Source organism: Adiantum capillus-veneris, chromosome 21 (genome assembly GCF_014529385.1).
Source record: "Adiantum capillus-veneris isolate H3 chromosome 21, ASM1452938v2, whole genome shotgun sequence".
Lineage (NCBI taxonomy): Eukaryota > Viridiplantae > Streptophyta > Polypodiopsida > Polypodiales > Pteridaceae > Adiantum > Adiantum capillus-veneris.
Window position 1 is genome coordinate 143,384,981 of NC_140951.1, and position 27,609 is coordinate 143,412,589.

General features: G+C 43.8%; 1 protein-coding gene across 2 annotated transcripts in view; it reads right to left on the reverse strand.

Moving 5' to 3' along the window:
• The window catches only part of LOC147431866 (uncharacterized), a 427,705-nt gene that overhangs the window by 271,670 nt on the left and 128,426 nt on the right, over nt 1-27,609 (reverse strand). The window contains exon 4 of one of the 2 annotated variants that reach the window (XM_086494336.1): nt 7,948-7,977. In XM_086494336.1, the coding sequence (XP_086350462.1) occupies nt 7,948-7,977 (30 nt within the window). Of the gene's footprint in view, nt 1-5,161; nt 6,163-7,947; nt 7,978-27,609 lie in introns of those variants that run through there. The other variant, XM_086494337.1, reaches the window with a different exon arrangement.

The window sequence follows — 27,609 nt, forward strand, 5'->3', positions numbered from 1 at the left end:
TGGGATTTTAACCAGCAAATACAGTATGCTAGTACATACAATATGCTACTCAACATATTCATGATTTTAACTAACATACACATTATGCCAATTAGCACATCAAGTATGCTAATTAACGTATACAATATGCTAACTATCACTTATAGTATGCTAGCTAGTGCATATAGGATGCTTTCATGTATGGACTGTATACTAATTAGCATTACTAGTATAATAACTAGCACACTCAATACGCTAATTAGCACATACAATATGCTAACTAGCACTGACAATATGCTAACTAGCACTTACAATATGCTAATTAGCGCATACAATATGCTTCCATGTATGGCTAGTATACTAATTAGTATTACTACTATTATAACTACCACATTTAGCGCAACTCGGTGTGTTACGTGTTATGCCACGTAACTCGATGAGTTACGTGGACAACGACTTGATGAGGTACGTGTCATGCCACGTAACATGCCGAGTTAAGGAAATAAAAATAAAATAAAAAATAGTCGTTTTTAATTGTTTAGGGCAAAACTTGATCCCATAAAATCGAGCTCAACTCTAGGCCAACAAGGACTTGAAGGTCGCCATTGCCGCCCTCTCTAGAGGGTCCCCCGATAGAGCGACACCAAATTCTAAGAGATGCAGTGATGCGCCATGTCTGTATCTTCTGTCATAAATCTAATATCTAACCAACCCAAATGATTTTTTCATATTAAACTGATCATTTACTGTGGAAGAATAAACGGGGACAAGGGTTAGGATATAGAAATGTGCTTATAGATCTATCTCAACACAGAGCCAATGGTAATGGGGCCGAAATGAGAGATGGTTATCAAAAACCAAGGCTAACCAATGGAGCATAAAGACCATAGGGTTAGCTTCATTGAAGACTTCCAATAATTAGTGTTAAAAGTCCTTTGAACTTAGGTAATCTTGGGATGTGCTTGAGGTGGGAACCCGGCCCAAGCTTAAGGTGCTTGACATGCCTGATGACAGAGATGCTTGAGGTGCTTGTCATGCTTGAGATATTAGGGTTGTACTTGAGGTGAGAACCCAGCCCAAGCTTGAGGGGCTTAAGGGCCAAGCTTGTGGTGAGAACTAGGCCCAAGGTTGAGGGGCTTGAGGTGGCACAAAAGTCAAAATGAATCCCTACAGAATCCCTACAAGGAGGGGGCGAGCCATGCAAGAAGGAGGGGTGGTTGCTTGACCACTCTCTCTCCCAAAGGGCACCCCTTCCCCAAGGGGCAAGTAGGACACACGTCAAGCCCCTAGCTAGGTTACCCTCATGGTGTGCCTAAAGCCTATTGGTTGGCCTTCCAAGGGGTCCATTGAAAATTTAGTGGATTTAATTATTTGTTTTAGCATTTATCAAGCCCTCTCTCTCAAAGGGGAAAGGGGGACACTTGTCCAAAGGCTACCCTTGTTGCTTGGTATGACTCTTGCTTGTGATTGGCTAGGCTACCCTTGTTGCTTGGTATGACTCTTGCTTGTGATTGGCTAGGCCTAGAGGGGTCCAATGAGCTTCAAGCATTAGCTACAAGGGGGGGTCAACCAAAGCAAGTAGGGGGTTTGCTTAGGGGGTATACTCTCCCACATACTCATACACATTCTCATTGTGTAAAGTGCAAAGTGCAAGAGCTCCCTGTCCTTGTTCAAGCAAGTAGAGAGGTTGAGAGTCTACACCAACACTCTTGGCTATGGAATGCAAATCCAACCAAGAGCCATGCTTCAATGCTTAAGCTTATCATCTTCTCCATGTTCATTACTATGCAATTATGTATGCTAGAAAGGAGAGTGATGATAAGTGAGGAACTAGTTCTTTCTCCTATGAAATGTTTCTTCTTCCTCTTCCCTACCCTCATTCCCTGCTAGCTCTCTCCACCTTCGAAGGTGTTTGAGGTCTTGGGACTGAGGCTTGGGATGGTTAATGATTTCCACAAAGTTTATGTTATGCTTGTGATGCATGACACTTACCATCTTTATAGCATCACCTAGGTCGCAAGGAACACAAAGATTGTATTGTAACAAGTCTCTCTTGATGGGAGAAGTCATAATACAAATACTATTGGAGGGGGGGACCGACTCCACATAAATCCGGTCCTCAACTATTGTCATGTTCTCTAAATTCACTCTCTTGCAAAAGTATTGTTCATGCCAAGTTAACTAAATGCTATGTTTATGTTGCTACCATCAATTATGTTCACCCGCTATGCTCACAAAGTAATTTTACAAAAGTACTCTCTAATTTTCGCTACTCTCAAGTTAATTGGCCAATTCCATTACACCTTCTCTCCCAAGAGGTTGGCTTCAAACGCACTTTATCTGAGTCTCATGCACTCTCTCTACTAACATGTGCACAAAATCTGCCTCTCTCCCTCTCTCTCAGACACACATACACACACACGTGCACAATCTCTCTCTCTCTCTCTCTCTCTCTCTCTCTCTCTCACACACACACACACACACACACACACACACATTTATAAATCACAAGTGGGGTCATACCCCTAGAAATTGTGCTCCTAGAGACACACCCTATGCCTAGAAACACGAGATCCTTTCAAGTTGGAATCATACTCACAACTGGATATGTCCTAGACATAAAAGTCTATACCCTTGGGTTCTTGTGGACAACCATGCTGTCTGAAACACTTATCTCATCCATACACCGTGGTATAGATAAGGTTGTACCAGTTCAAGAACATCAAAAACTCAGATTAATCTACATGGTACGAAAGCGACACCCAAACAATCATTTATGGCAAGACTCTTGCCATGTCAATGGACACTCCACTAGGTAGATCCGTGCTATCTTGAGAACAATCACCCATGGACTGAAAGTAGTTGGCTCTTAGTCCATTGAAAACAGGTGGCTCTTAGCCATTATGCCAATTTTAGATTAGTATTCAATCTACTGACCAATGAATACTTATTTTTGTGGCATGAGTGCCACTTTGTCGCTGAGAATTAGAGCACCCCGCTGGCTCATGAGTACACACCACCAAAACATGTATCAAAATCTTACTTAGAAGGTCTCATTAGTCCTTGAGAGAAAGAGGAAAGATAAAGAGAATGTTGGGCTAAGAAACATTCCTTAAGTTACTGTAGCATGTACCCTTTGCATATGATGTTGTGCATCCTATGCCTAGTTGGTAGCTTATCCTCTAAGCATACAACAATCTGCTTGTACGACGCTCTCACTGAGAGAGGTAACATAAATCACAGCTTGACTCATCTACCGTGTATGTGGTGGTGAGTGTACCAGGGTGACTTAAGTATGGCAATTTTCCTCTAAACTGAGTCTAGTTCCTTTTACGGTTGTTGTGTGTTTTCATTGATAGAAGAAACATAAATAGAAAATGTTTTAAGCCATTGATAACTTACCTCTTCCTTGACAAAGTAGCTGGAAGAGGTAAGTTACCACAATTTGTTCAATTCAAAAATGTTGTTGCAGCAAAAGCCTTCCATTTCTCTTAAGAATTTTGTTTTTATGCTCAAGCAAGAAACTCTAGCAAAGGCTATTGTGCACTATTGAAGCTTAGTTTTCGTAATTTTCTCCAGCGGCCTTGAATGTGCAACACCAACACATGATCATGGAAAGTGACTTGACTAGTGCTCAATTAGCCACCTTGGTACCGACGAGGTTTGAGAGCCATTGTCAGTATGTAAAGGGCATCTTTCTCTTTGATTGAAGCCCTAGTTTGACGATATTGGGGTTTTATGAAGGCCGATTAGTGGATTGCTTTGCTAGGTCAAAAACAAGATCTCTCTCTCTCTCTCTCTCTCTCTCTCTCTCTCTCTCTCTCTCTGGTTGGTGGGGAACGTTGAGGCTATTGTTGCAAGGTAGTTAGCAAAGAACATTAGCATACATGGATAAATTATCAGCTGGTACAATAGATGGTTGATCTCCTTTATTAACACACAAAGCAATAAAGGAATAATCATATAAAGTGTAGTAGGATTAAAAAACATTAGTATATAACAAAAGTACACAAATTTCCATAGTATCTTCTTAATATATTTATATCCGTATGTGTGTGTGTGTGTGTGTGAACTAGGGCTTGTACCCTTTGCATTATGTAAAGGTGCTTGTGCCCTTTGCTACCCCTAACCCTATCTGCCTCTCTCTCTATTTATATATGATTAAGACTACTTCTCCATATTTTTTATTCCTTCTTCAACTATAAAAAGTTTTCTTCTATGTATGTGTATGTGTTGATCTCTCTCTCTCTCTCTCTCTCTCTCTCTCTCTCTCTCTCACACACACACACACACACACACACACACACACTTGTGTGTGTACCTTTTATAGACATTAAATTTCCTCAAAAAATGGAGAACAAGATGCTAAGGGTTTTCCATTAATATCTTAACATGCAAAGATAAAGAGAAGAGAGAGAAAACAAAAGAAAAAAAGTTTCACCATTCCATTAATGCATTACAGTCCGGGAGAGAGATGGGATTTTCCTACTGAATGCTAACAAGGTTTGTGCCATAAAGCAAGGGAATTCACTGTTACCTATTATATTACCATCACAACACAAAAGGGAAGATTAGTCTCGTTTCCTTGGAAGCGGTCTTTGAAACTTCCCACAACTTTATGGTACTGATATAATTAATATTCTCCAACCTTGAGACATACTAAATGAAAAATGTGATGCTTGCTCTATCTTGGGAGGTGTGGGGAGTGAGATAGGTGTAGGGGCCCAATAGCATCTCTTTGACACTATCCTTTTCGTGGGGCAATGGCCGAGTGGAAAGATATATTATTTGTGACTGAAGTGTATGGAAGTTATGATGATGTGAAGAGGCTTTTGTCTTCTATATATATTCTTCCCACATCTAGTGTTTGTTGGGAGTATGCTTATTTTCCAAGGAACATGGGGTTCTTTTAGTGATCAGCTGTCAACCAGCCTTTTGTCATTATGTTAAATGTGAAAGAAATATGCATGCACAAAAGAATTGTCCATTGATGCAACAATTTTCGTGCTTTAAATGAAAGAAACATGTTCCAAGATCATGGGTCGATAGATTTGACCTATCTTGAAGTGTCTGGAATGGCCCCAATAGGAGGGGACATTACACCGTTTTTTTGTGGGGAAAGAGGGTGAAAGGGATAAAAATAAGAAAACTCTATCAATATGCTCTATTACTTTTTTTTCGAAGAAGTAGAAATTTGATTAAACAAGAAGGGAAAAAGATACATAAAACCCATAGGTAGGGGGTGGGTTAACCCCTATACAAAAGTCAAAGAGTTAGGGCCTCTTCCATTCTAAATTTGATGGGATGATAGAAACATGGCACAATTTTAAGCCATTGTTGCCACTTACATTTTCTCTAGATAGAACATACAAATTCATTCACCATAAAGATGTTTACAACTCTATTACACAGCTGGTTCGCTGCCTGCAGCAGATCCCTACTGAAAAGACATTAGGAAGAAGAAATAGGTTGTTGGAAGACTAAGGCATTTCTCTGGATCCATATATGCCGAGGATATACCCTCTCCATATGGTCCATAATGATACATCCATTCCTTTACAATTGCCCAGTAACAGATCCCTATAATCAATGGTTTTGAGGGTAGAATGGAGGAGAGCCTTTTGAAGGAGAAGGATGACTCCCTTATTCGCCTTGCAGTTAAACCAGAAGTGAGTGCACTCTTCTAAGTGAAGGTGACATCTACTACACTTGCATTTCCAATACTAACTTTGAGTGCTTTTTTGGCAGTTCAAATCCCTTGATGCATAATGAGCCACATTAGGATGCTGTGTTTGTTAGCTAATGGGTAAGCCCAAAGGCACTTGAAACGGTACGTCCATTGCTTACAACTCCAGCTAATCTTCCATAATTTGTTCAACTTTTTGTTTGAGAGAGTTTTCCACTATGCCCCTTAGCTTGAACTGTGAAAAGATCTGTGATGCAATGAAGGTGGTGTTGCTGGCGGCCTCCAATGCTTTGGCTGGGACTCTGAATTTGCCCATGCATTGTTTGGCTCTTTGGAGACACCATAAAGCATCAATTTTTGTGATAGGAAAGTCCCTCTGTAGATACTGAACGGTTTTGAGTTGTCCATTTTCTATCACATCTTTCCAAGCCCTGATAACTACTTTTCGCTGTCTTCTACCAGATGCACTAACGAGTACTTTTTGAGAAGTTAAAAACCTGTAAAAGTGGTGGTCACTAGAATTAGTAAGCCGTAAATTATTTGCTCTGCACGATTCTAGATTTCTTTTAACTACATATGGGGGGGTATACAAAGGATGAGACAAGAGACAAGAAGCCGCAAATAGAAGCAATTGATGTCCTACTAGCGAGCAGTGCGGTTGTCTTTTGAAATGACGAGCTTTGGTCTACTTGTTTGCTGGCAATGCTGAGGTATCTCTACCAAGAAGAAACCTACACACTGCTGCAATATGCAAATGTGATTCTCTTGTAGGACTACTTTGTATGTAATTCCAACTTGGGTATGTGTGTTGAAGTTGTATCTGAGAGATAGGCGCCTTGATCTTAGCAAGGTGCCATCAATTCAACGCTGCCTACCATGCAAAACCTCCGTACCTACAGCACGTCTCAGCCAATGGGAGAGATGAGAATTCATGTATCTCAAGCGAAGAATAGAAAGGTAGATGCTCCCTGTAGAAAGCCATCTTCGTCCCCAACTCTTAACTTGGTGTCAACCAAGTGCTTTCACTTAGTCAGGGTGAGATCTTGCCCAATGAGATCCTGTCCAATGTCTCCCTCATGTCTCAATGACTTGGACTAAAAGACGGCACATCAAAAATCAAAGGAATACTCAGAAGGTGGTAGCCATGGAACTCCAACCAAAATGGCATGTGTGCATACCGGCATGAAGTCACTCACACTAGCTAGCTCTTGAGAAACGGAAACATCATAGCTCCTATAACCCATGTATGAAGGACACTGATAAGGTCCGAAAGATCAAGGTAGCTTCAACCTCAGCACTAATAATGTCACGAGGGACAAATGAATTAGAGCTTACATGGAAAATGTATGAATGGCATACATAGATAGGCCTTGTTATCCAATTCTTGCAATATTTCTCATATAAGGGAAACGAGATCCAGTCCTCCAACCCATTGGGGTGCTTCAAAAGATATTTTTTTGCATGGGCCAGGAGATAGTAAGCTTCACTCAACACCAATTAGTACCTATTATATTCTGATGTTTCTAGGATGTGCATTTTGGTATTCTTTCTTTTGGCTTCTTTATGATTGAGAAAACCATGTGTTTGGAAAACAGAAAATGTCTCTTTCCAACAGAAGGGGTCAAGAAAAGGAGTGGGAAGAATGTAGTAAATTTCTGCCAAGCAAAGTTGTTTTTTGATAAGAGGCAGAAAATAATAAAAAACCCACGGACAAACATGAAACTGGTCTGGGTGTTATTCCGAGCTGATGTGAAAGTGAATCTAATTGACATGTTATCTAGAACAACATCGTTCCAACAAAACATCGACCCTCTTTGAAATATCTTGAAACGGTTCAAATCCTCTTGAAATGGTACATGGCAGTCCGAAGATTATGAACATCTCGTCCTATTTCCACAATCAGGTGGTCCACATACTTGAAAAGCGCTGCACAGCTGTAAACTTCAACTATTTTAGATTCCTCAGGCAAGTAACTAAAAGCTACTCAATACAACCATCAAAATTGAGAAGCAGTTGGGAATTGTGGAAAAACTCGAAACTCAGAACCCAAAAAGGGGGCCGGCCAAATCTCTTGGCATGCAGGGTAAACACTTCCACCATATGTTGCTGAGGTACAAGAGACCCCAGATCTGTAAGCGGTGCAAGATTGCAAAGCAGGTCATCTGATCGCTTACACTATTGTGACTCCTATGACTAAACAAAGGACTAACTATCCCAAATGCGGAGAGGGGCGCAGTCAACTTCAGCACTCCTGGACTTTGTCCTACTAAGTTGAAACTAACCATCGTCATTCTAGCCTCCAAGACAGATATCTACAAAACAAGTAACTCAATCCAAAAGTTCTTTCAGGTGTCAACTACATCCCAATGACCTTTTCTCCTCTCTGGCATTTCTAAAATATATGCCCGTCTTTCATTTAGCTTTCTGCAGAAGAGAAGCTTCAATACCTGTCTACTCTGTTCACACAGACCTTGATTGGATTGTCATACCTGTATATATTCATCTTGGTTTCATGACTTTCCCATCCTCAGCATACTCCACGAAAGATTATTCTCATTTTTCTAGTAAGTTTGTTCAATTGAATAATTTTTCTAGCACTTGTGTGTTGTTTGCTCATTGAGCACTTACTGTTTCCGGCTATTGTGTCCAGGTCAAAGATGCAGATAAACATTTAACATTGTCCACCCCCCCACTCCCATCTTCAATGTCTATGATACCTGCATTTGTTTTCTGTTTCCTTTCCACCTGCAACAATAGCAAGTCCCCCAAAAAGCAGGGCGCCCAAAAAAAGCCCCTCCCCGTTTATCCTAGTGCTGGCAGATTTCCCTAAAAACAGAGAAAAAGCACTATTTTGATCTCTGTTTTCACAGAGAGAAATTTTGCACTGTTCTAAAGAGAAAACATCAGAAATTCAGGTTTAGAAGAGAAAATCAGCACTCTTTAGAGAGAGGAGAGAGAACCTAGAGAGAGAGAGTCACTGTGCGGGAAAAAGGATTCTGGCTTCGACAAAGAGATTGGCAAGGACCACCTTTCTAGAGGGAGAGAGAGAGAGAGTCCGTGACTAGCCAAACGAACGCAATGATCAATTGCCTCTATGACCTTACGTAGAAACCCTAACCCTAAAACCCGTCATATACTGCACTTTAAGATCAAAGCAATTGTTCTCGATTGTAGGAAATAGCAAAATAAAAATAATGTCCACACATCTTAACATTTACATAAGGTTTCCCTGTTGGAATTAGGGTTGCAGAGAAACACACACAGCTTGGAGAAGACGAAGGAAGCTCAAGGCACACAATAGAGAGTATGTTACTTAGTGTGCAATGGAAAGATAGATAGCCCTAGAGTGATGGGCGTATATACAATGCTCGGGGGAAAAAACCTCCTAAAGAGGGAAAAAATGCCTCAGCGGTCCTAGTGTGTACACACACATCACTACCACATGTATATAGTAACAAGTCCCCCCTGGAGTGATGCGGTGAACGAGAGTCTGGCACATGAGTAAAGGGAAGTGCCATGCCCCGAGGACATGATCAGTCCACAAAGGGGAGTAAGCCCAAAGCTTTGCGGAAAGCCTCAAGCTTCTTACGAGACAATGCCTTTGTGAAAAGATCTGCAAGGTTGTCCTGTGTTGGCGCATAAGCCAAGCTGATCTCTCCTGCTGAGAGCCTCTCCCTGACATAGTGATAATGCACCTCAATGTGCTTTGTGCAAGCATGAAAAACTGGGTTCCTTGCAACTGCCAATGCGCTCTGACTGTCAGTGTAGATAGTGCTGGCAGTGTCCTTCCAACACCCAAATCAGCCATAAGGCGTCTGAGCCATACACACTCAATTGTAGCTGTGAAGACTGCCCTGTACTCAGCCTCACAACTCGAAGTGGTCACAGTTGGTTGCTTCTTGCTCAACCATGATATACATGAACTGCCAAGCATGAAACAAAAACCACTTGTGGACACTCGCGTGTCAAAACAACCAGCCCAATCTGAGTTCGAAAAAGCGTGTAAGTCTGGCGGCAATGATCCCCCCTTAGGATAAAACAAGCCAAGATGTAAAGTTCCACTAAGGTAGCGGAAAATCCTCTTGACAGCCTGCCAATGCTTAGACCCTGGGCTATGCATAAATCTGTTGACCTGTGAGATTGCAAACTGAATATCCGGCCTCGTGTTGCATACATAAATGAGGCAGCCAACAACAGTTTGATAAAGAGTGACATCAACAGGATCGTCAGCATCATGTAGACTCAACTTCAAACCTGTTTCCATGGGAGTGGCAATAGGTTTGCAATCCTCAAGTCCAAACTTACATAGCAATGTCTCTATGTAACTTTTCTGACACAAGGCAATACCACCATCACACTACTTAAACTGTATACCCAAGTAATGATGCAACAACCCCAAATCTTTCATCTTCAAAGTACCATTCAAATCAGCCTTAAATTAAGCAATATGTCTCTCATTTGGTCCAGTGATCAGCAAATCATCGACATAAAGAACCACAATGAGAAGTACATCACCCTCACGCTTTACATACAATGTGCTTTCTGTTGGACTATTACGAAAGCCTCGTTTGACCAAATGAGTGTCAGCTTTCTCATACCAAGCACGAGGAGATTGCTTCAACCCATACAAGGCCTTCGTACATTTGCACACTTCGTCCTCTTGTCCTTTTATAACAAAACCGCGAGGCTGCGTTACATAAACTTCCTCAAATATATCACCATTCAAGAAAGCAGTAACAATGTCTGATTGATGTACATCCCAACCAAAATGAGCTGCCAAAGCACATAGAAAACGCACAGTAGTCATATGACAAGTGGGAGCAAAAGTCTCTTCATAATCTATGCCTTTTTGCTGTGCATAACCCTTTGCAACAAGTGGAGCCTTATGGCGATCGATCTCACCATCCGGCTTGCGTTTCAACTTGTAAACCCACTTCGTACCAATGGCCTTTTTGCCAGGAGGCAAATCACATAAAGTCCAGGTGTCATTTTCTATAAGCGCATCATATTCTGATTGCATGGCAGCCATCCAATTTTTTGAATTCTGTGCTTCATCAAAAGATAGAGGCTCCTGAACATCATGTAGGCTAAACACAGTCAAAGCATAACAATTTGATGCATAAGATGCATGGCGAGAGCCTGAACGAGTACGACTAGACAAAGGTGCATCCAATTTACAGTCACGCAAAGTGTGCACCAACCATTTTGGCATACCTCTAGCCTCCTCATTTTCAGCCCTTTCCTCATCAAGTACATCATGTACATCTGCATCAGTAACAGGCTGATCTGTAACATTTTCAGAAACCCCCATAGGCTGTACATTTGCCTCATTGGAACTTACATTCGTATTTCAACCACTGAAAAGAGGCAACAAAGTGTCATAAATGTCCTGTGAGCTTGCATTACTATCTCTAGTACATGACAACAAGGGCTGAACAGAATCTTCCACAAACACTACATCCCGTGAAACGAGAATACGTTTTGTTTGCGGATGATACAACCTGTAACCTTTGCTTTCAGACTATAACCAACAAAAAATACATTTGACAGCCTTATCATCTAATTTTCTGCGCTGTGTTTGTGGCACCAAAGCATATGCCAAACAGCCAAAAACACGCATGTGCTCAATAGAAGGCTTTCTATCATGCCATGCTTCATATGGAGTAATAGACTGCAAAGCTTTTGTAGGGCACCTGTTTAGTACATAAGTGACACACATATGGCCTCGAGCCAAAGAGAATGCGGCAAAGCTTGACTTTTGACCTACATCGTGCCATTTCTGTAAGTGACCTGTTTTTCCTCTCAGCAACACCATTTTGCTGAGGTGTATAAGGCACTGTACATTGGTGTTTTATCCCACGACTAGCCAGAAATGCATTAAATTCATGAGACATATACTCCCCCCCTCGATCAGAAAGGAGGACGTCCATAGTACATTTCGATACATTTTCAGCCATAGCCAGAAATTGTTTGAAGCACATAAAAACTTCGGACTTCGATTTAAGCGGAAATACCCATGCATGCCTTGAGTAATCATCAATGAAAGTCACGAAGTAAAGGTAATTGCCCAAGGACGGAGTTTACATGGGCCCACAAACATCACTATGCACAAACTACAACCTGCATGTGGCCCGAACTGAACCATCCTTTGGAATTAGAACGCTGCATCTTACCCAAAATAGAGCCTTCACAAACATGTTTGACAGGTGCTTCAAGAGGCGGCAAAGAAGCAACCATTTCAGTTTTCTGCAAACGCAGCAAACTGGCAAAATTCAGATGACCAAAACGTGCATGCCAAAGTTTTGCATCTGAAATAGCCCTTGAATCTGCAATAGCATTTGCAAAATTTTGTCCACACTTGTCATACAAAGTGAGCTTATACAGCCCACAGCACAAAAGGCCAGATGCAACAATTTTATCACCAAAACTGAGATCATGAACTGTATATCTGTCATCCATAAATTTGACTACAAGTCCAAGTCTAGCAACTGCGGATACAGATAAGAGATTCTTCTTGATCCCAAGTACATAAAGTGCATCAACAAGTGTGAAAGAACTGCCATTAGCAACAGTAAGCACAATCTTTCCAACTCCCTGAACCGGATAAGAGGCATTGTTGGCACAAGTGACTGAATTCCCATGAGACAGACTCGAGAGAGGTGAACAATTCACGATGTGAGGTAATGTGCTTTGTAGCACCACTGTCGAAATACCACACATGTGAATCTGCAACAACTGACAAGCATGCATCATGGACATCTGCACTAAAAGCCCATTCTGCATCAACATCAACAACAGTCTCCTTTCACAGAAGACTCAACAATGGCTACATTTATAGTGGAACCAGCATTTGCAATGGAACCACCCTCTTTCTTCTTAGCCTCTTTGGCCTTCAACTTAGGACACGACTTGATCAAGTGATCATTAGCTTTACAATAATGGCAACGTAGCTTCTTTTTGCCCTTATCACAAGAATTTCCAGACGAATTGTTGCCAGCAGAAGCATTAGGAACAGAAGTTTTGCCACTCGCAACAGAACCATAAGAAGTGGCTGCATTGCTGTTACCACCCTTTCTTTGAGAAGCAATAAAAGCCTGTTCAATTGCACGCTGTCTAGTCCTGTTTTTTCTGGAAAGTGACTCTTGCAACAGCAATGTGCATAATGCATCAAACTTGACAACTTTTGGATTTCGTTGGGTCATAAGTCTCCAAGTACTAGCAAAAGTCTGGTAAGAATCTGATAAGGCATCAAGAACAGTCTGCACAAGGGAACTGTCTGAAATGACTTCACCTGCAGAAATAAGTTGCTCATTGATATCCTTGACACCAGCAAGGAAAGTGTCCATATCATCTTCCTCATGCATAATCTTCGACTCCAACTCTTTACGCAGCAAAGCAATTTTAGCCTCATTGCGACTTGCATAAAGACCAGCCAAAATATCCCAAGCCTGTTTTGCAGATTTTGTTGAACGGATGTGAGGAACAATGGTGCGCTTCACAGACAACGCAATCAATGCATGAGCCTGCGCATCCTTTACATCCCAACGAGCTTGTTCTGCCGTAGGCAAAACAACTCTAATAGCAGCAATCCTTGCAGCAAGACCTGCAACATCCTCAACATCGCCTACATCCTCAGAACCAGGACGTACATCAATGCCTTGCACAATATTCCAGACGCCCTTTGACACAAGAACATGTTGCATCGTATAAGCCCACATAGGGTAATTGTCCCCATCCAGCCTGTCCTCAGCAGCAAACATCTTGAAGACATCTGTGTTGTTGTCAGCCATGGTAAATGTTGCACCTGATGTGAAAACTGCTCGAAAATAGGAGAAACGGAGCGGGAACAACACGTGCTATATAGCACAAACCGTAGAAGACTGTAAGGCACCTGTTATGCAAAAAATGGCACTGACAAAAACTCTGCACAAAATGATGAAATAGCCTGTGCAGCACTGTCTGTAGTGGAAACGGAGGCCAAAATGAGCTCGAAATCGGAGAAAGTGAGCAGGCGTGTACTGGAGCAGCTGGCGACTAAGCCCGGGAGGACGAAACCTGCTTTGATACCAATTGTTGGAATTAGGGTTGCAGAGAAACACAAAGAGCTTAGAGAAGACGAAGGAAGCTCAAGGCACACAATAGAGAGTATGTTACTTATTGTGCAATGGAAAGATAGATAGCCCTAGAGTGATGGGCGTATATATAATGCTCGGGGGAAAAAACCTCCTAAAGAGGGAAAAAATGCCCCGGCGGTCCTAGTGTGTTCACACACATCACTACCACATGTATATGGTAACATTCCCCAAATTAAATGATAAATCCCGTGAGTAAATTCTCACCATTCAGTCATGCATTCATGTGTTTTGATGGCAGTGGGCATAAAATGGGTAAGCTAGCTACACACATCTTCAGTGTGTCTGAAACTCTTTCATGTGGCTAGTATCATAGCCAATGCCTATAAAAGGACATTGGATCATGCTTGGATGCCCATTGCACACCCACGGTCATCATAATTATAACCATCATTTGTCAGAAATTCATACCAATTTCAGAAAATAAACAAAGTTCATGGTTCATGCCTGCAATACACGTATTATAGAATTCATTTCCAAGTCGCTGTCGCTTCTGAATCTGATAGTATATTCAAGTCCACCAATAATTCCTTGTTTATGTGCTTCACTTCAATCTTTCATTCTCTTGCATCAAGCTTGGCATAGTACTCATAAAACCAAGGCACACATACACCCAATAAAGCATCACATCATGCTAACTCCATACTGTAGAAATCAATTGGATCTAGAAATGCTTGAACTTGAACTTGAAGTGATTCAATGAATGGTGTCGAAGATGTATAAGTCCCATTGGCCATCTTTGCTTCCCTTTTCCATATATGCCAATGCTTTGCCAATCTTGAAGCTATACACGCGGAGATAAATTTTTGCATGGATCGTGACTCAAAGAGTATAAGGGCATCTTGATCTCTAGCTTTTCCTAGCTTACATGGTTCATTGGATGGATCAAAGGTAGGCACGCCATAGTAACAGGGAATGGCCGTTTTCAGGTCTCCGTTCCCCGTTCCCCGTTCCCATTCCAAGTTCTCGTTCCGAATCCCCGTTCCGTGTTTCAAACGTGAGTACCCGTAACAGGGAATGGCATTTTGTGGCAGTTGCCGTTCCGCGTTCCTGTTCCGGTTTCCCGTTCCTGGTAACTATGAGGCACGCCTATCAAGTCAAAAATCAACCCAACCAACGGTTATGGCGTCTTGTTTCCTGTGTTAGCAAATAGAAGTGGTTGTTTGTTGTTGAGGTTGTCGGGCAGTCTCGAGAAATATGGCCATGTGGCATGAATGCCACACTTGTAACACCTTCCTTCAGATTGGTATTATGCCCATTGCCATCTCTTCAGAAGTCAACTGTTAGGTACCAGTGTCAGAGGATGTGCTAGTTTGTTGTTTCAAGACATCTTGAGTGGAAGATCACAAACTTTGGATTCTTTTGTCATAGCAACGTCTTTACAGGACAGGTCTTTCATCATGACTTTAACCCACTTTTGCATGTGGCATGAGTTGACGCATGTTGGAAACCACTTTGTCAACATAATAATAGTGCAAGGGAAAGGAAAGCCCAATGTGTACTTCTCAATCTGATTTGAGAAAGTAGCGTCCCGAAAAGTAGAGATTGGTAGATAAGTATCCTAGAAAATCTTTGCTTGTATGACTCAAGGGTGTCAGAGGAAACAATCTTTAAGGTTGTCCCAGCCGCGATTGTGTCCACTTCAAAGGTTTCACCAAGAAAACTTGGGTAGAAGGCAACTTTGAAATCATGTCAAGTTTTGGGGCTGTCAGGTCAGTAAGATAAAGCAACCCACCATGCCATTGCATTTTTCTTGAGGATGGAGGTGACTCAGATCAATTTGGATTCTTTGGTAAAATTTCCGTTATGGAACGAAACGTCAAACTACCGAAAAAGCTTGAGGGCATTATGGGAATCTTGAATCTTTTAAAAAGCGAAGAACTTGATTGTAGCGCCAACATCCTTGAAAGATTTGGGACTCGAATTTGTAGGAGGTGCCGAATAACAATAATGATGATGATGATGCACATCGGGGGGTTGAGGAAGAAGAGGTGGTGGAGGGTCCACAAGGCAACGGTGGTTGCACTTTGAGAGTAACATGTGGACGTTCTCCTGAAGCCATACGCTTAACAAAACCTCCTAGGAATTGGGGAACATCTCCCAAACTTTGTCATGACGAGGTAGCAAGGGAATTTTGAGAAGGGATAGGAGGAAGAGGAGCAAACTTGAGAATTCTGTTGAGAGATAGAAGGGGTAACAGGAGCATAAAGAGAACCCAAATAATTGTGCAAAGCCTTCGAATCAATCGGATCATCCGGTTTTTGTTTTTGTTGCTTAGCCTCAAAAACTAATTGTCGTAGCACATATTGAGCATGAGTCTCCTCTGAAAGTATATGGGTGGAAGGATGCTGTTGATTTTCTCCATGTTGGTTTTGATCATCTCTGTGTCCCACCTATTGTTGCTAAGATCGTATTTCGGTTTGCAAAGGGCAAGGAAACAACTGGAGCTCTAATACCACTGTAATAAATTCCGGCAAGGAATCAGAGGAAAACACAAAGATGGCTACAATCTACGCACTGGCTGATGACCTACATTGGCGATGATCCTCCTGTTTTCCCTAGCGCTGGAAAATTTCCCTAGAAGTAGAGAAAAAGAGCTTCTTTTAATGCTTTACATTAAAATTCAGTTTTAGAGAGAAATTTCTGCACTGTTCTATAGAGAATCTCAAGAAAGAAAATTAGAAATTCACGTTTAGAGAGAGAAATTCAATGTGCGACAGAAAGGATTCTAGCTTTGACGAAGAGGTTGGCATGGACCACATTACTAGAGAGAGAGAGAGAGAGAGAGAGAGAGAGAGAGAGAGAGAGAGAGAGAGAGAGAGAGAGAGAGAGAGAGAGTCTCTGACCGGCCAAAAGCACACAATGATCTATTGCGTCTATGACCTATACACAAAAACCCTAACCCTAAAACCCGTCATAGCTCCTTTGTTGCTGTTAGACGGCCACGCCTCCTACACACAATATAGTGACTAAGAAGCCCACTTATGCCATCCGTCTCCCCTATGAATAGTAGGAAGAGAGATGAAACATGGGGGATCCTTCATGAGACGGGAGTGAAGGATAACTCTAATATTGGGGGTCTGACCTCTAGTGGATGAGGTTTGACATATTGAGATATCAAAGTAAACACATGGTTCGCCTAGATCACTTCTTGCCTACATTCATCACTAGCACGAGGTAGCATACACGAGGATCAAAGTAAACACATGATTTGCCTTGATCACTTCTTGCCTACATTGATCACTAGCAGGAGGTAGCATACACGAGGATCATCACCAAATGGTGCTACAAGGGTTGGTTTATGAGAAGGAACACAAGAGCACACCCCTTTTGTGTGTAGGATTGGAAGAGAGGGTTCTCTACATAGAGATCTGTTCTAGGGAGTTGCTTTTTGAGAACTGAGTTGAGTTCCAGGTTTCTAGTCTTCACAAGTGATGCTTTTCATGTTTTGATCTATGTGCAGGTGCACTTCCTCTGTACGAGGAAGTAGGAGCAAAGGAAGTCATGAGCCTCTGCAAGAGAAAAGCGTTGTGGGGACAGAGACAAATCAGCCCAAGGATTTTGCACCCTGGATTTTGGGAGTGGGTCCACAAATCCGAGAGTGGTAGACTCGAGGAATAGAGATTCACGAGGAGGGACTTCTTGCCCAGGATAGCAGAGTTGATCCTAAGATTTTCTACAGAAGACGACTCTGGGAATAGAGTTCGAATAGAGTTATAGGGATGCCATGCCCTAAGACAGGAGGGTAAGTTCCTTAGGTGATAAATTTTGTTCTCAAGGATTCTGAGTAAGAAATAGAGGTTCCTACGAATAGTGTTACAAGCTTGGACACTCCAAGCGGAAAATCCATAGCAACACATGAACAAACTTTTTTGGTACGCAAATGACTCATGTTCTACCGTGGGCACTGACAAAAGATTATCAAAGTCTTATCCCTCATAAATGCCCAGTGTGAGTGGAAATTGTTGATTTCCCTCGCACGTGGAGACATTTTCTATCGTTGTTGGCTGCTAGCTTGGAAAGGTGATTTGCCCCCCAAAATTAGATGCAAACATCAATAGGTTTTGCATTCTTTGGGATACTCACAAATCAACCCGTGGAGGAATTATGGTTGATTCGGGGGACCCATGGGTGGGCAAGCGTCCTTTTAAACTTAAATAGGGCAAGTTTGCAAGCCTGTTTCTAATGTGGCAAATTGGGTCACAAGCAATCTGAATGTCTTGAACCAATCCTGCAGCCCCCTCCTTCAACAATTTCGTAGTCTATTCCTGTCCCAACAAGAAAATCAATTGGTGAAGTTAAGCATAATGGAGTCTCCACTACTAAGGTTGCTCCCAGTGTGGAAAAACGAAAACCAAGCCTCCTCAGTTTGTTGATCCTGGGAATGGGAATGCTGTGAAAAGCAAAAATGTTGGCTGCAGTGATGCTAGTGCGTGGGGGGTGCCTAAAAAGACAGTGGAGATTCGCACCCCACCCTTCTCTCAGAATTATATTCCCCTTGTCAATGCTAATAAAAATGCATCATTCAAGAATCTTTCTTGTAATAACAATCAAACGTTGATTGACACATGGGAAAAAGCGATGCACTGTTACAAAGATGCACTTCTTGGTGAGGCTTCCACCTTTCATGTAAATTTTGTGAAAACATTTCCTGCATTGAATCAGTGGATTGGTTCTAGCATGGATGTGGTGGATGGAGATGTGCCCATAGGGTTCTGTAATCTTGATAAATGGCGACTAACATGGCACTATGTTAATACATGTAGGGCAAACATAGTTGTTTTGCAAGAACATAATCAACATGAGTTTGTTGGTCAGTGTTCCTATTTGCAGTTTATTGGATTGCGTATGCCGGCTTGCATGATTATTCCCTTTTATTGATGCTGGTTCGTCATGAGCTTCAGCCTTTTCTAGTGCATAACGATCCACGCGGCCCCTGGATGATTGTGCAATGTTTGTTGAATGGTGAGGTATACGAATTTGGAGGCATATATGCATATACAGCCTGTAGGCAAAGGGTCGCCTTATGGCGAGACATCTCTTCTCACCCATGGATCTCCAATGCATTCCTTTGTGGTGACTTTAATAATACTCTTGATACGAATGATAGCACCACAAGCACTTCACACGTTGCTAGCGGAGAGGCAAGAATGGGACCATCTTTTTTGCTTTTGCACAAACGATTGATTTATGGCAGTATTTTCATCCAAATGTTTCTAGATTTACTTTTCAGCATGCTGCTCACTCCTCTTATCGTGCACGGTTGGATCGTTGGTATGTGCTCAATTTACAATAGTATGATAATTTTGTGTGCGATCTGAGAATGGATTAGACTTGCAGCTATCGGATCATCACCCTGCTTTATTGAGCTTGTACTTTGGGCCATCTTTTTGTGATCGGTCTCTTTCTCCGAAACGTTACTGCATATTAACAATGCTTATCTCACTCCTGAGGTGTTTCGAGATATGATTATTAAAAAGTATTCCCACCTTTGCTTGCCCACATGCATCTTGAGCTTGATGCTGCCTTGTATCGCTTTGTTATGAGGGTGCAATGTGTTATTGAGGACTATGGTACACATTACATGCATTGCACTCGTGGGGATGTTAATGTTGCGAAACAGGTTTGTCAACGGTTGCAGGTATTGACTAACTCATGGCCTTTGTCCGACTCTGAAATGTCCGAACTGTGTGAAGCTTGTGTATGTATTCAACATAATGACAAGCGAAAAATTGCTAAATTTCAGACATGTGCCTACCATAGACATCTACATCATACAAAGGTTTCTCAAGAAATTAAACGTGTCATGCTTCCGTCAGGTGCTTGGACATCATCAAAACAGGAACTTGCTGGTGTCATGGTCTCACATTATCAACAGGTGTTTGTTGCTTCTTCTCAGACATATTCAGCCGCTCGTCAAACACAACAAATGTTGCTCTCTTATGTTCATCCGATCCTTTCTTCGCAAGATGCACAACGCCTCGAGGATACATTCACTGATTCTGAATTGCGTTGTGAGTTGCATTGGGTCGTTGGCGATCTCCTGGCTGGGATGGGCTTACTGTGGAATTCTTCCTCTCCTTTTGGTAGAGGCTTTTAAAGAGCCCTTGCTTTTCATGCTAAATGCAGCATGGGAGAAACAAGATTTTCCATTGTCTTGAAAAGAGAGTTTGCTTAAATTGTTGCCTAAGCAAGAACTTTGCGAGCAATTCTCTCACTGGCCGCCAATTACTTTGATGCTTGTGGTTTACAAGATATTGGCCAAGTTGTTGGTGAACGGGATTAAAGGTCACCTACTTATAGGACTTCATCAGGCTCAGTATGATTTCATTCCACGTCGCCAAATCATGAACAATTTGGCTAATGTTATGATTGGCATGGAATATGCAAAATACACTTAGCAGGATGTGCTTGTTATGGAAGTTAATATTGAAAAGGCTTTTGACACTGTGCAGTGGGACTACATTGCTAACACGATGCGGTGTCTAGGGTTCGGTCCTAAGTTGGCCCATATAGTTTATTTCTTGTATGCTCGCAGTACGTCTTGAGGGATCTTCTTGGCTGTTCGGTTAGGCGAGGCTGCCTCCTTCGTGCTTTGTTGTATGCTATCGCCACTCACCCCATGTTGATGTATCTTGATCATCTGACCTCTGTTGACCGTCTTCATGGTTTGCAGTTACTCAGATCTTTATTGGGCAGGCTTATGCACATGACTCACTGTTTATGCCTTGCAACTAGCACGCTGACGTCCGAGTCATTATGGGCGCTTTTGGAGTTGTTTGGGACTGTGGCTGATTCATAAACACTGAAATCTGCTCCAAGCAGAAAATGTCTCCACTGAGTCAAAGCATGTATCACTGCTAATAGGTCTTTATTGTAGATTTGTGCAATCTCTGAGATCTAGAGATCATTCTTCTCTCGTGGGCTCTGATATGGCCTGCCTGCATTCAGACCGCTCTCAAACTGCTCCACTACAAGCATCAGAGTAAACTTCAAAATGTTTCCACAATCTGGTAAAATCAAAATAAGACCAGTCATCAACTTTTTTTCGAGTGTAGTGAATGCTGCAATTTATGAGCGTCCCCAAGTGAACGGAACCCGTTTCCGAGTCGGGTTATGCAATGGAGAACAAATCTCCGCAAACTTTCTAATAAACCACCCGTAGTAAGAGCATAAACTCAAAAAGCTTCGAACTTCATGTACATTGTCTAATTCTGGCCAATTCGGAGTGGTTTCTATCTTCGTCGGGTCCATCTATACACACTTTGCTGAGATGTGGTGTCCCAAAAAGTGTATCTTTGGCAAGAAAAGCTCGCTCTTTCTCTCGTTGACCATTGTCAAGGGTAGCGGGATTGAAATGGTGACGATCTAGACTTTACACTTCCACAAAGTTTTACTTCTTTCCTTGCTTAAATGTGTGCTACTTGACACGAATGATGGTTCCTTTTATTTCCTTGGATGGAGAGAGAGAGAGAGAGAGAGAGAGAGAGGTCCCACCCAACCCTCTCAAGGGCCCCCCACACCGTTGCCAATTTGGTATTTGCATTTGATTGCGTGAATGGTATGTGCACACATGCAATACCTACATGCAAACTCTACTGACTTGAATGGGGGATGTCGTCGTGGTAACTCTTCAAGATGAAGCACCTCTGGGGCTGATTTGATGCACCTTTGGATCCGTCTCGATGAAGGGGTGTTGATGGCCACTAAGAGGTAGATCTGGGTTTGAACTGCACTCCCGATGTGACAAGGATCAAGGGCAGAAAGCTGGCTGCAAAAACGCATCCGATCCCACCGCATAAAGCAAGGCTGAAAATGCAGCTGATGATGATGCGGATGATGGACAGCAATGGGAGCACACCACGTGGCGAGGGAATAGCCGAAAAGAAGCAGTGGGCTGCCGAAGTACCGGGCTGCAGCACGGAAGATAGCGTCCATAGATCCACGCAATCTCCGGCGAGGAAGAGGGCTGAAAACTGAAAAACGGTGGACTGATCTGCTGCTGTAGGAAAACAGTGGGCTGATCTGCGATGTGGAGCACAAAACGCTGGGCTGATGAGCTTGCGAGGATGGCGCAAAAAACCAGGGCTTTCTGTTGCAAAAACGGTGGCCCATGTGCTCCTTTTATATTGACTTTTGAGTGCCATGTCGGGAATCAACTTCAAGCAGGGCAACCCCTAATCTTGGGACCGACATTGCAACGTCAAATTCAAGAGCTTCAAGAGACAAGCACACATCAAGCACAAGCTGCGAGATCTAGCAATTCTCAACAACATAAGAAGGAGCCGAAGGTCAGCATGCTTGTAAAATTTGATGGGACTAGATCAAAGTTTAGAGGTTTTCTCCAACAAGTGCGTCTCTTCATTCGAATGCAACGAGAGCATTATCCAGATGATACCTCTCAAGTAGACCTTATTGGGACCCTCCTCTCGGGTACGGCTCTCTCTTGGTTTGCTCCCTTGAAAAAGAATCTCCTCTCCTCCATGACTTTGAAGCTTTTGTGCGGGAGTTCTCTGCAACCTTTGGGGATATTGATAGAGCAAGGGTTGCCGAAACCAAACTTCGAAATCTCTGCCAAGGTTCAAGACTTGCATCCGTCTATGCATCCGAATTTCGACAACTCACTTGTGATTTAACTTGGCATGAAGAATATTTCATTCACCAATTTCGGTGGGGATTAAAGGATGATGTAAAAAAATTTTATTTACTATGCCAAAGGTTCACACACTAAACGAGTTCATCTCTCAAGCAATAGAATGTGATAACCGACTATTTGAGAGACGATAGGAGAGGCGTCTTGGGGCACCATTGCGGTCCGAAACAAAAGTGACACGTGAAGGCTACACACCTCAAGAGGGCCATGAATCAAGCATTGAGTCTATGCAAATTGATTCAGCACTGTTTCAACCTCTCTCAATCCGAGAAAATCAAAGGCGACACAATAATGGCTTATGTATGTATTGCAGAGAGCAAGGGCACATTGCTCAACGGTGTCCAAGGAAGAGAAGGATGAAGGTTCATGGTGCAACGACCTCAACGTGTTCGGAAAACATGGACTTCCAACCTCAATAGAGACCGTACGGTTGGACAAAAGACCGGCAAAAGAAGGTCTCTTTCTTCCAGCTGATCCCACTTCAAGTTTTATGCTACCATTCAAGATCCATATGCCAAGTAGGCACATGGATTGTGAAGCATTACTAGATTCAAGCGCAACGGCGTGCTTCATGGATAGAGAATTTGCAAAAGAACAAGGCATACCAGTTAAGGAGAAGTCTAATCCAGCAACTGTGGAAGTCATTGATGGTCGTCCCCTTGCTTCCGACAATGTCAGATATGAAACTCGTCCCATAGAAGTAACATTAAAGGAGCATGTTTCAAGAATAGCATTCAATATCATACAAAGCCCAAGCAATCCAATTGTATTGGGCTACTGTGGCTTGTTTAAGTCTTGTCCTTGCAATCAAGCCTTGTCTTGTGTTCAAATCATGTAATCCAAGTCTTGTATCTAGCTCTCTTAATAAAGTATTAAGTCTTGTAATCAAGGTTAAGCTTATCATCAAGTCCCAAGTTCTTGTACATTGTGAGTGTCTCCTCTTGCTCACTTCTAGCTCTATACGCGCTCATAACAAGACCCAGCAGAGAGGAGGTGGGTGATCTCATCCATGCCCACCTTCTTGCAGAGGTGGGCAAGATCCTTGATGTTCAGCTTCTCCGACGTGGATACTACTAGATAGAGTTTGAGACCCCCAAGATGGCGTCCAAGGTCATTGCGATGAGCCCGCTGGCCATTTGAGCAGTTCGAGCTCATTTTCGACAGTGGTGCCATGGTTTCGACCTAGCTACCGATGTTCTTGTCGAGGAGGCAGACCTTCCTATCTTAGTCTGCTTCCCCGGCCTGAGGAGAGAGTACCTTCTGCTCTTGTCCAAAATTGGCTCAGAGATTGGGACCATCCTTGAGACATCTCGCACGGTAGCCTCTGTAGCTGCCAAGGCAGCTGACATACCCACAGTACGTATTCTGGTTTGGGACATTCACACCCTCCCGAAAATCATTCTACTACCTCGGGTGAGTGGTGGTTGGCTCCGCCAGAGCATGGAGTATTCGGGCCTCCCGGATCAGTGCTTCATTTGTTGACAGATGGGCCATCTTGCGAAGGCCTGTCCACGGAGGAGGCCTTGACCTTCACCTCAGACTCAACCTTAGCCTCCTAAGGCTGGCCAACATCAGCAAACAGAGTCACGGGGTACTTGGGCAGATTCACCCTCCGAGCCTAGGGCCCAGGCAGAGGAGGGCTGACAGCAGGTCTGTGGTCGGTGTCGACAGGGGCCACCACGTCAGCCTGGCCCTCCGGGTGGCCACCAGGCTCCAAAGCCAGCAGCAGTGGGTTCCCACAAGGAAACGTTTCAATCCTCTTCAGCAAGACGAGGCCCCAACTTCACCATCCACCTCAGCCTCACCATCAACAATCCCTCCTTCTCGTCCTTCGCCCCCCCCCCCCGCCTCCATCCTCTTCCCCCACCTCTGCTCTTCCCCTTGCTACTCCTGGCCCTCCCCCCCTCCCACTAGCCCCCCTGCTTCCGCATCTCCTCCCGCTCCTACCCCACAGTCGGCCCATGGGGCAGGACCTTCCTCGGGTGCTAGGAGATCTCCTGGCAGTGCATTTGCCAGGAGTCGCTTGGTGAGAGAGGGAGAGCCTTTCTTGCGAAACCCCCTTCTGGTGTAGACGTCTCCCTTTGCAGCAGTTCCTCGTGGATTGACGAGCTTCGACAACCGTCGTAGGTTAGGCTTCTTTGCCTACGACTTCACACGGTTTCTCGTTCGACGACTCTTCTGAGGCAGCTTGTTTCAGATTTCATGTATTGTTCCTTGCACCTAGAGAGATAGAGGCCCTGGACACAATGGTTGGCTTCTCTTTCCCATATGTGGCAGGGACCAATCTGAGTGGACTCTGGACTTAGTGATGGATTGGCTGTAGGCACAGGCCCTCGAGTTCTCTCACCACAAGAGAGACCTGGGGGTTACAGATCTGGTATAGACTTTGTGGCCGTTGGCCAAGTTCTCTGTGACACCTCCAGACACGAAAGTAGACACAATGTGGTACACTTCTTTGCTGACACGCAGAGCCCACCATGCTATGTATACATACATGAGGACTCCTGGACAGAGGAGGTTTCCCTATGTACCGCACGCTCTTCTTGCACCTGGGCTAGACAGTCTTTGAAGTCACGCCTATCTCGGGGACGCTCGGATGTGGATTATTCCCCATCCAAGCCAACCTCGAAGATAGCGCGGTTAGCTACTGTTGGAGCATCGGTTCTTTCTCACACTCCATAAGGATTGTCTCATGGAACGTGCAGGGATTAGGTGGGCCCTAGTTTCAGCACCAACGGGGTCGATTGCGTCGAGAGCTTCAGCGATGCCTTGTGGGCGGAGAGATAGATCTTCTTATGTTGTAGGAGCATCATCTTTGTGAGAGCCGCATTAGACGATGTGGTCAGCTTTTGCGTGTTTAATATGAGACATTTTGGTCAACTGCATTTGGACCTGGTGGTATCTACGGAGGGGTATGTATGACTATTGTGGACTCTTGGCAGCAAGCCATTGTGGACAGAGATATTATTGTGCCTAGCAGGGCTCAGTGGATTACTATGCAGGTTCAAGGTTGCCTCTTGGACTTCCTAAACATCTGTGCACCCAATGTGGCAAGTGCACGTGCAGAGTTTTGGTCTCACATTCTAGAGTCTCTGTCGCATGCACAGCAATGATGCATTGGGGGTGACTTCAACATGCTGGAGGATTCCTCTGACAGGATTGGAGGTAGCCATGCTACTGTGCACAGGGCTGAGTTGGCAGCTTGGGAGAAGCTATATATGACCTTGAGGGTTTCAGATATTTGGTAGCACTCTGGCTTTGTGAGGGCCCCAGAAAGCTTGGTCTTCTCTCACTCGGACCGCAGAGTGGGAGGAGTGAATCTATCTCAGATAGATCACTTCTACACCAGTGACCACATTTGTGACATGGGTGGCTTTGTTTGCATTTTAGTTGGGACATCTTTTTCGGACCATGCACCAGTGATCCTCACTATGATAGATAGACAGAGGAAGGGGAGCACATGCTACGCATCCCTCAGAGGATCTTGTTGAACTTAGAGCTCAGAGAGTGAGTGATGGCTTTTTGGACAGAGGGCTTGGACATGCAGGACTCTCCTGTTGACAGAGTGGCCTTTGGACTTGCTCAGCTTAGTCGCTTCTTCTTCCAAAATCTACGGCTCGCTTGGCTGCAGCGAGGGAGGAGGAGAAGCGTCTCTAATAGGGCGTTGCTTCCTTGCAGAGGATGCACGAGCAGCACCCAGACAATCCTTGGTTGGAGGAGCAGTTGCAGCTGTCACAAGGACGTGGCAATTGCTAACCTTAGTTGTTGGTTTCTTTCTGATGATTTTGATTTAATTTTTGGGAACCTCTTTTTGAAGTCACAAATGGCCGGACATTGTGTGGCCAGTGTGAAATGGCCGACGGCCGAGAGTTTCACCCGCAGACGGGAAGGCCTTGTCGCCACGAGTTGGTCGGGCTGACCGGCACTAGAATCTGAGCAGTAAAAGGGTGTCTAGGCTCAATTCAAAGTTATTTAGGCCCCCTCGCTACACTTATAAGTCGGTGGGTACTAGGAAAATTAACTCAAAGAGGCATAGTGGACACTTGGCAGCACCAGAGCCTACAGAAAGTCAAATACTGCCACCTCAGCTTGGAATTATAGCCAAATCCACTTGAGGGCTGCCTCTCTCTCATTGTGACTTACAGTGTGTGTGCGAGTAGTTGGTGCAAGTGTTGAAGCTTTAATGGAAAGCTTGCCTTCTCCCTTGCACTATGTAGCGCGATGATTCTGCTCTCCTGCACATCTCTTCCCTTTTGAATACAGAAACGTGATGCCCTGCTCTAGTGCTTTCATCTGTATGTACAGAAGTGTGGGTTCATGCGTGATTGTTGAGGCAAGAACCTCTTGCATTAGCTAGTTGCTAATCCCCTGCAGGTATAGGTGAACTCAGAGAGATTTCACGCGAGAACTCTCGTCCGATTCAAAGGGCAAGTAGCCTACAGGTGCGGGAGCTCGAGGACTTGCTACGGATGTGACCGGCTCGCAAAACGGAGCCCAAAACAAGGAAGTACAGCTTGCTGTGTATTTTTGAAGGTTTAGGGTTTCGGCCCTAAACGGTCCTTTATACCCCAGGAGGTTCGGGGATGTGAGGGGACTGTTGTGCGGGTGATCTAGCACATTCTCAGGATAGAAAACAGAGAATTCAGCGTGCTGCAGATTTTCGACAGGTTTTGCAAAGTGCCTGTATGCGTCGGCAAAGTCACTTGTTGCGTGGCGATACTGTCTGTGAAGCATCCTAGTACAGTTATGCTGCCAGAGCAAGTCATTTTCAGCCTGGATTATGCGGGATAGCTCATAGGAGATCACATGTCTTATTCCCTCTTTGAATACAATAAAGAAATACCGAAAGGGCCCCAGTCTTTTGGGCCTACAGGGTGTCGGTGTCTCCTCAGACCACTCTAACTGTCGAGCCGTGTGTGTTTGACGTGTCAATTCCCGTTACAGGTTTTTATTTGCAAAGTTTCTGTGTCCTAAAGTCTAAAGTAAAGTTTCGGGTGAAAACCAAAGTCTACTGCCCTACGGGCCGGTTTCACAGTTCGGTTGCCGAGACAGAATCACTTTTTCCTCAAGAAGTGAGCCTCGATTGGTTTGCGACGAAGACATAGAGTATAGGAACGCGGGATTACACTATGGCCGACAAAGGGAAAGGCATTATGGAA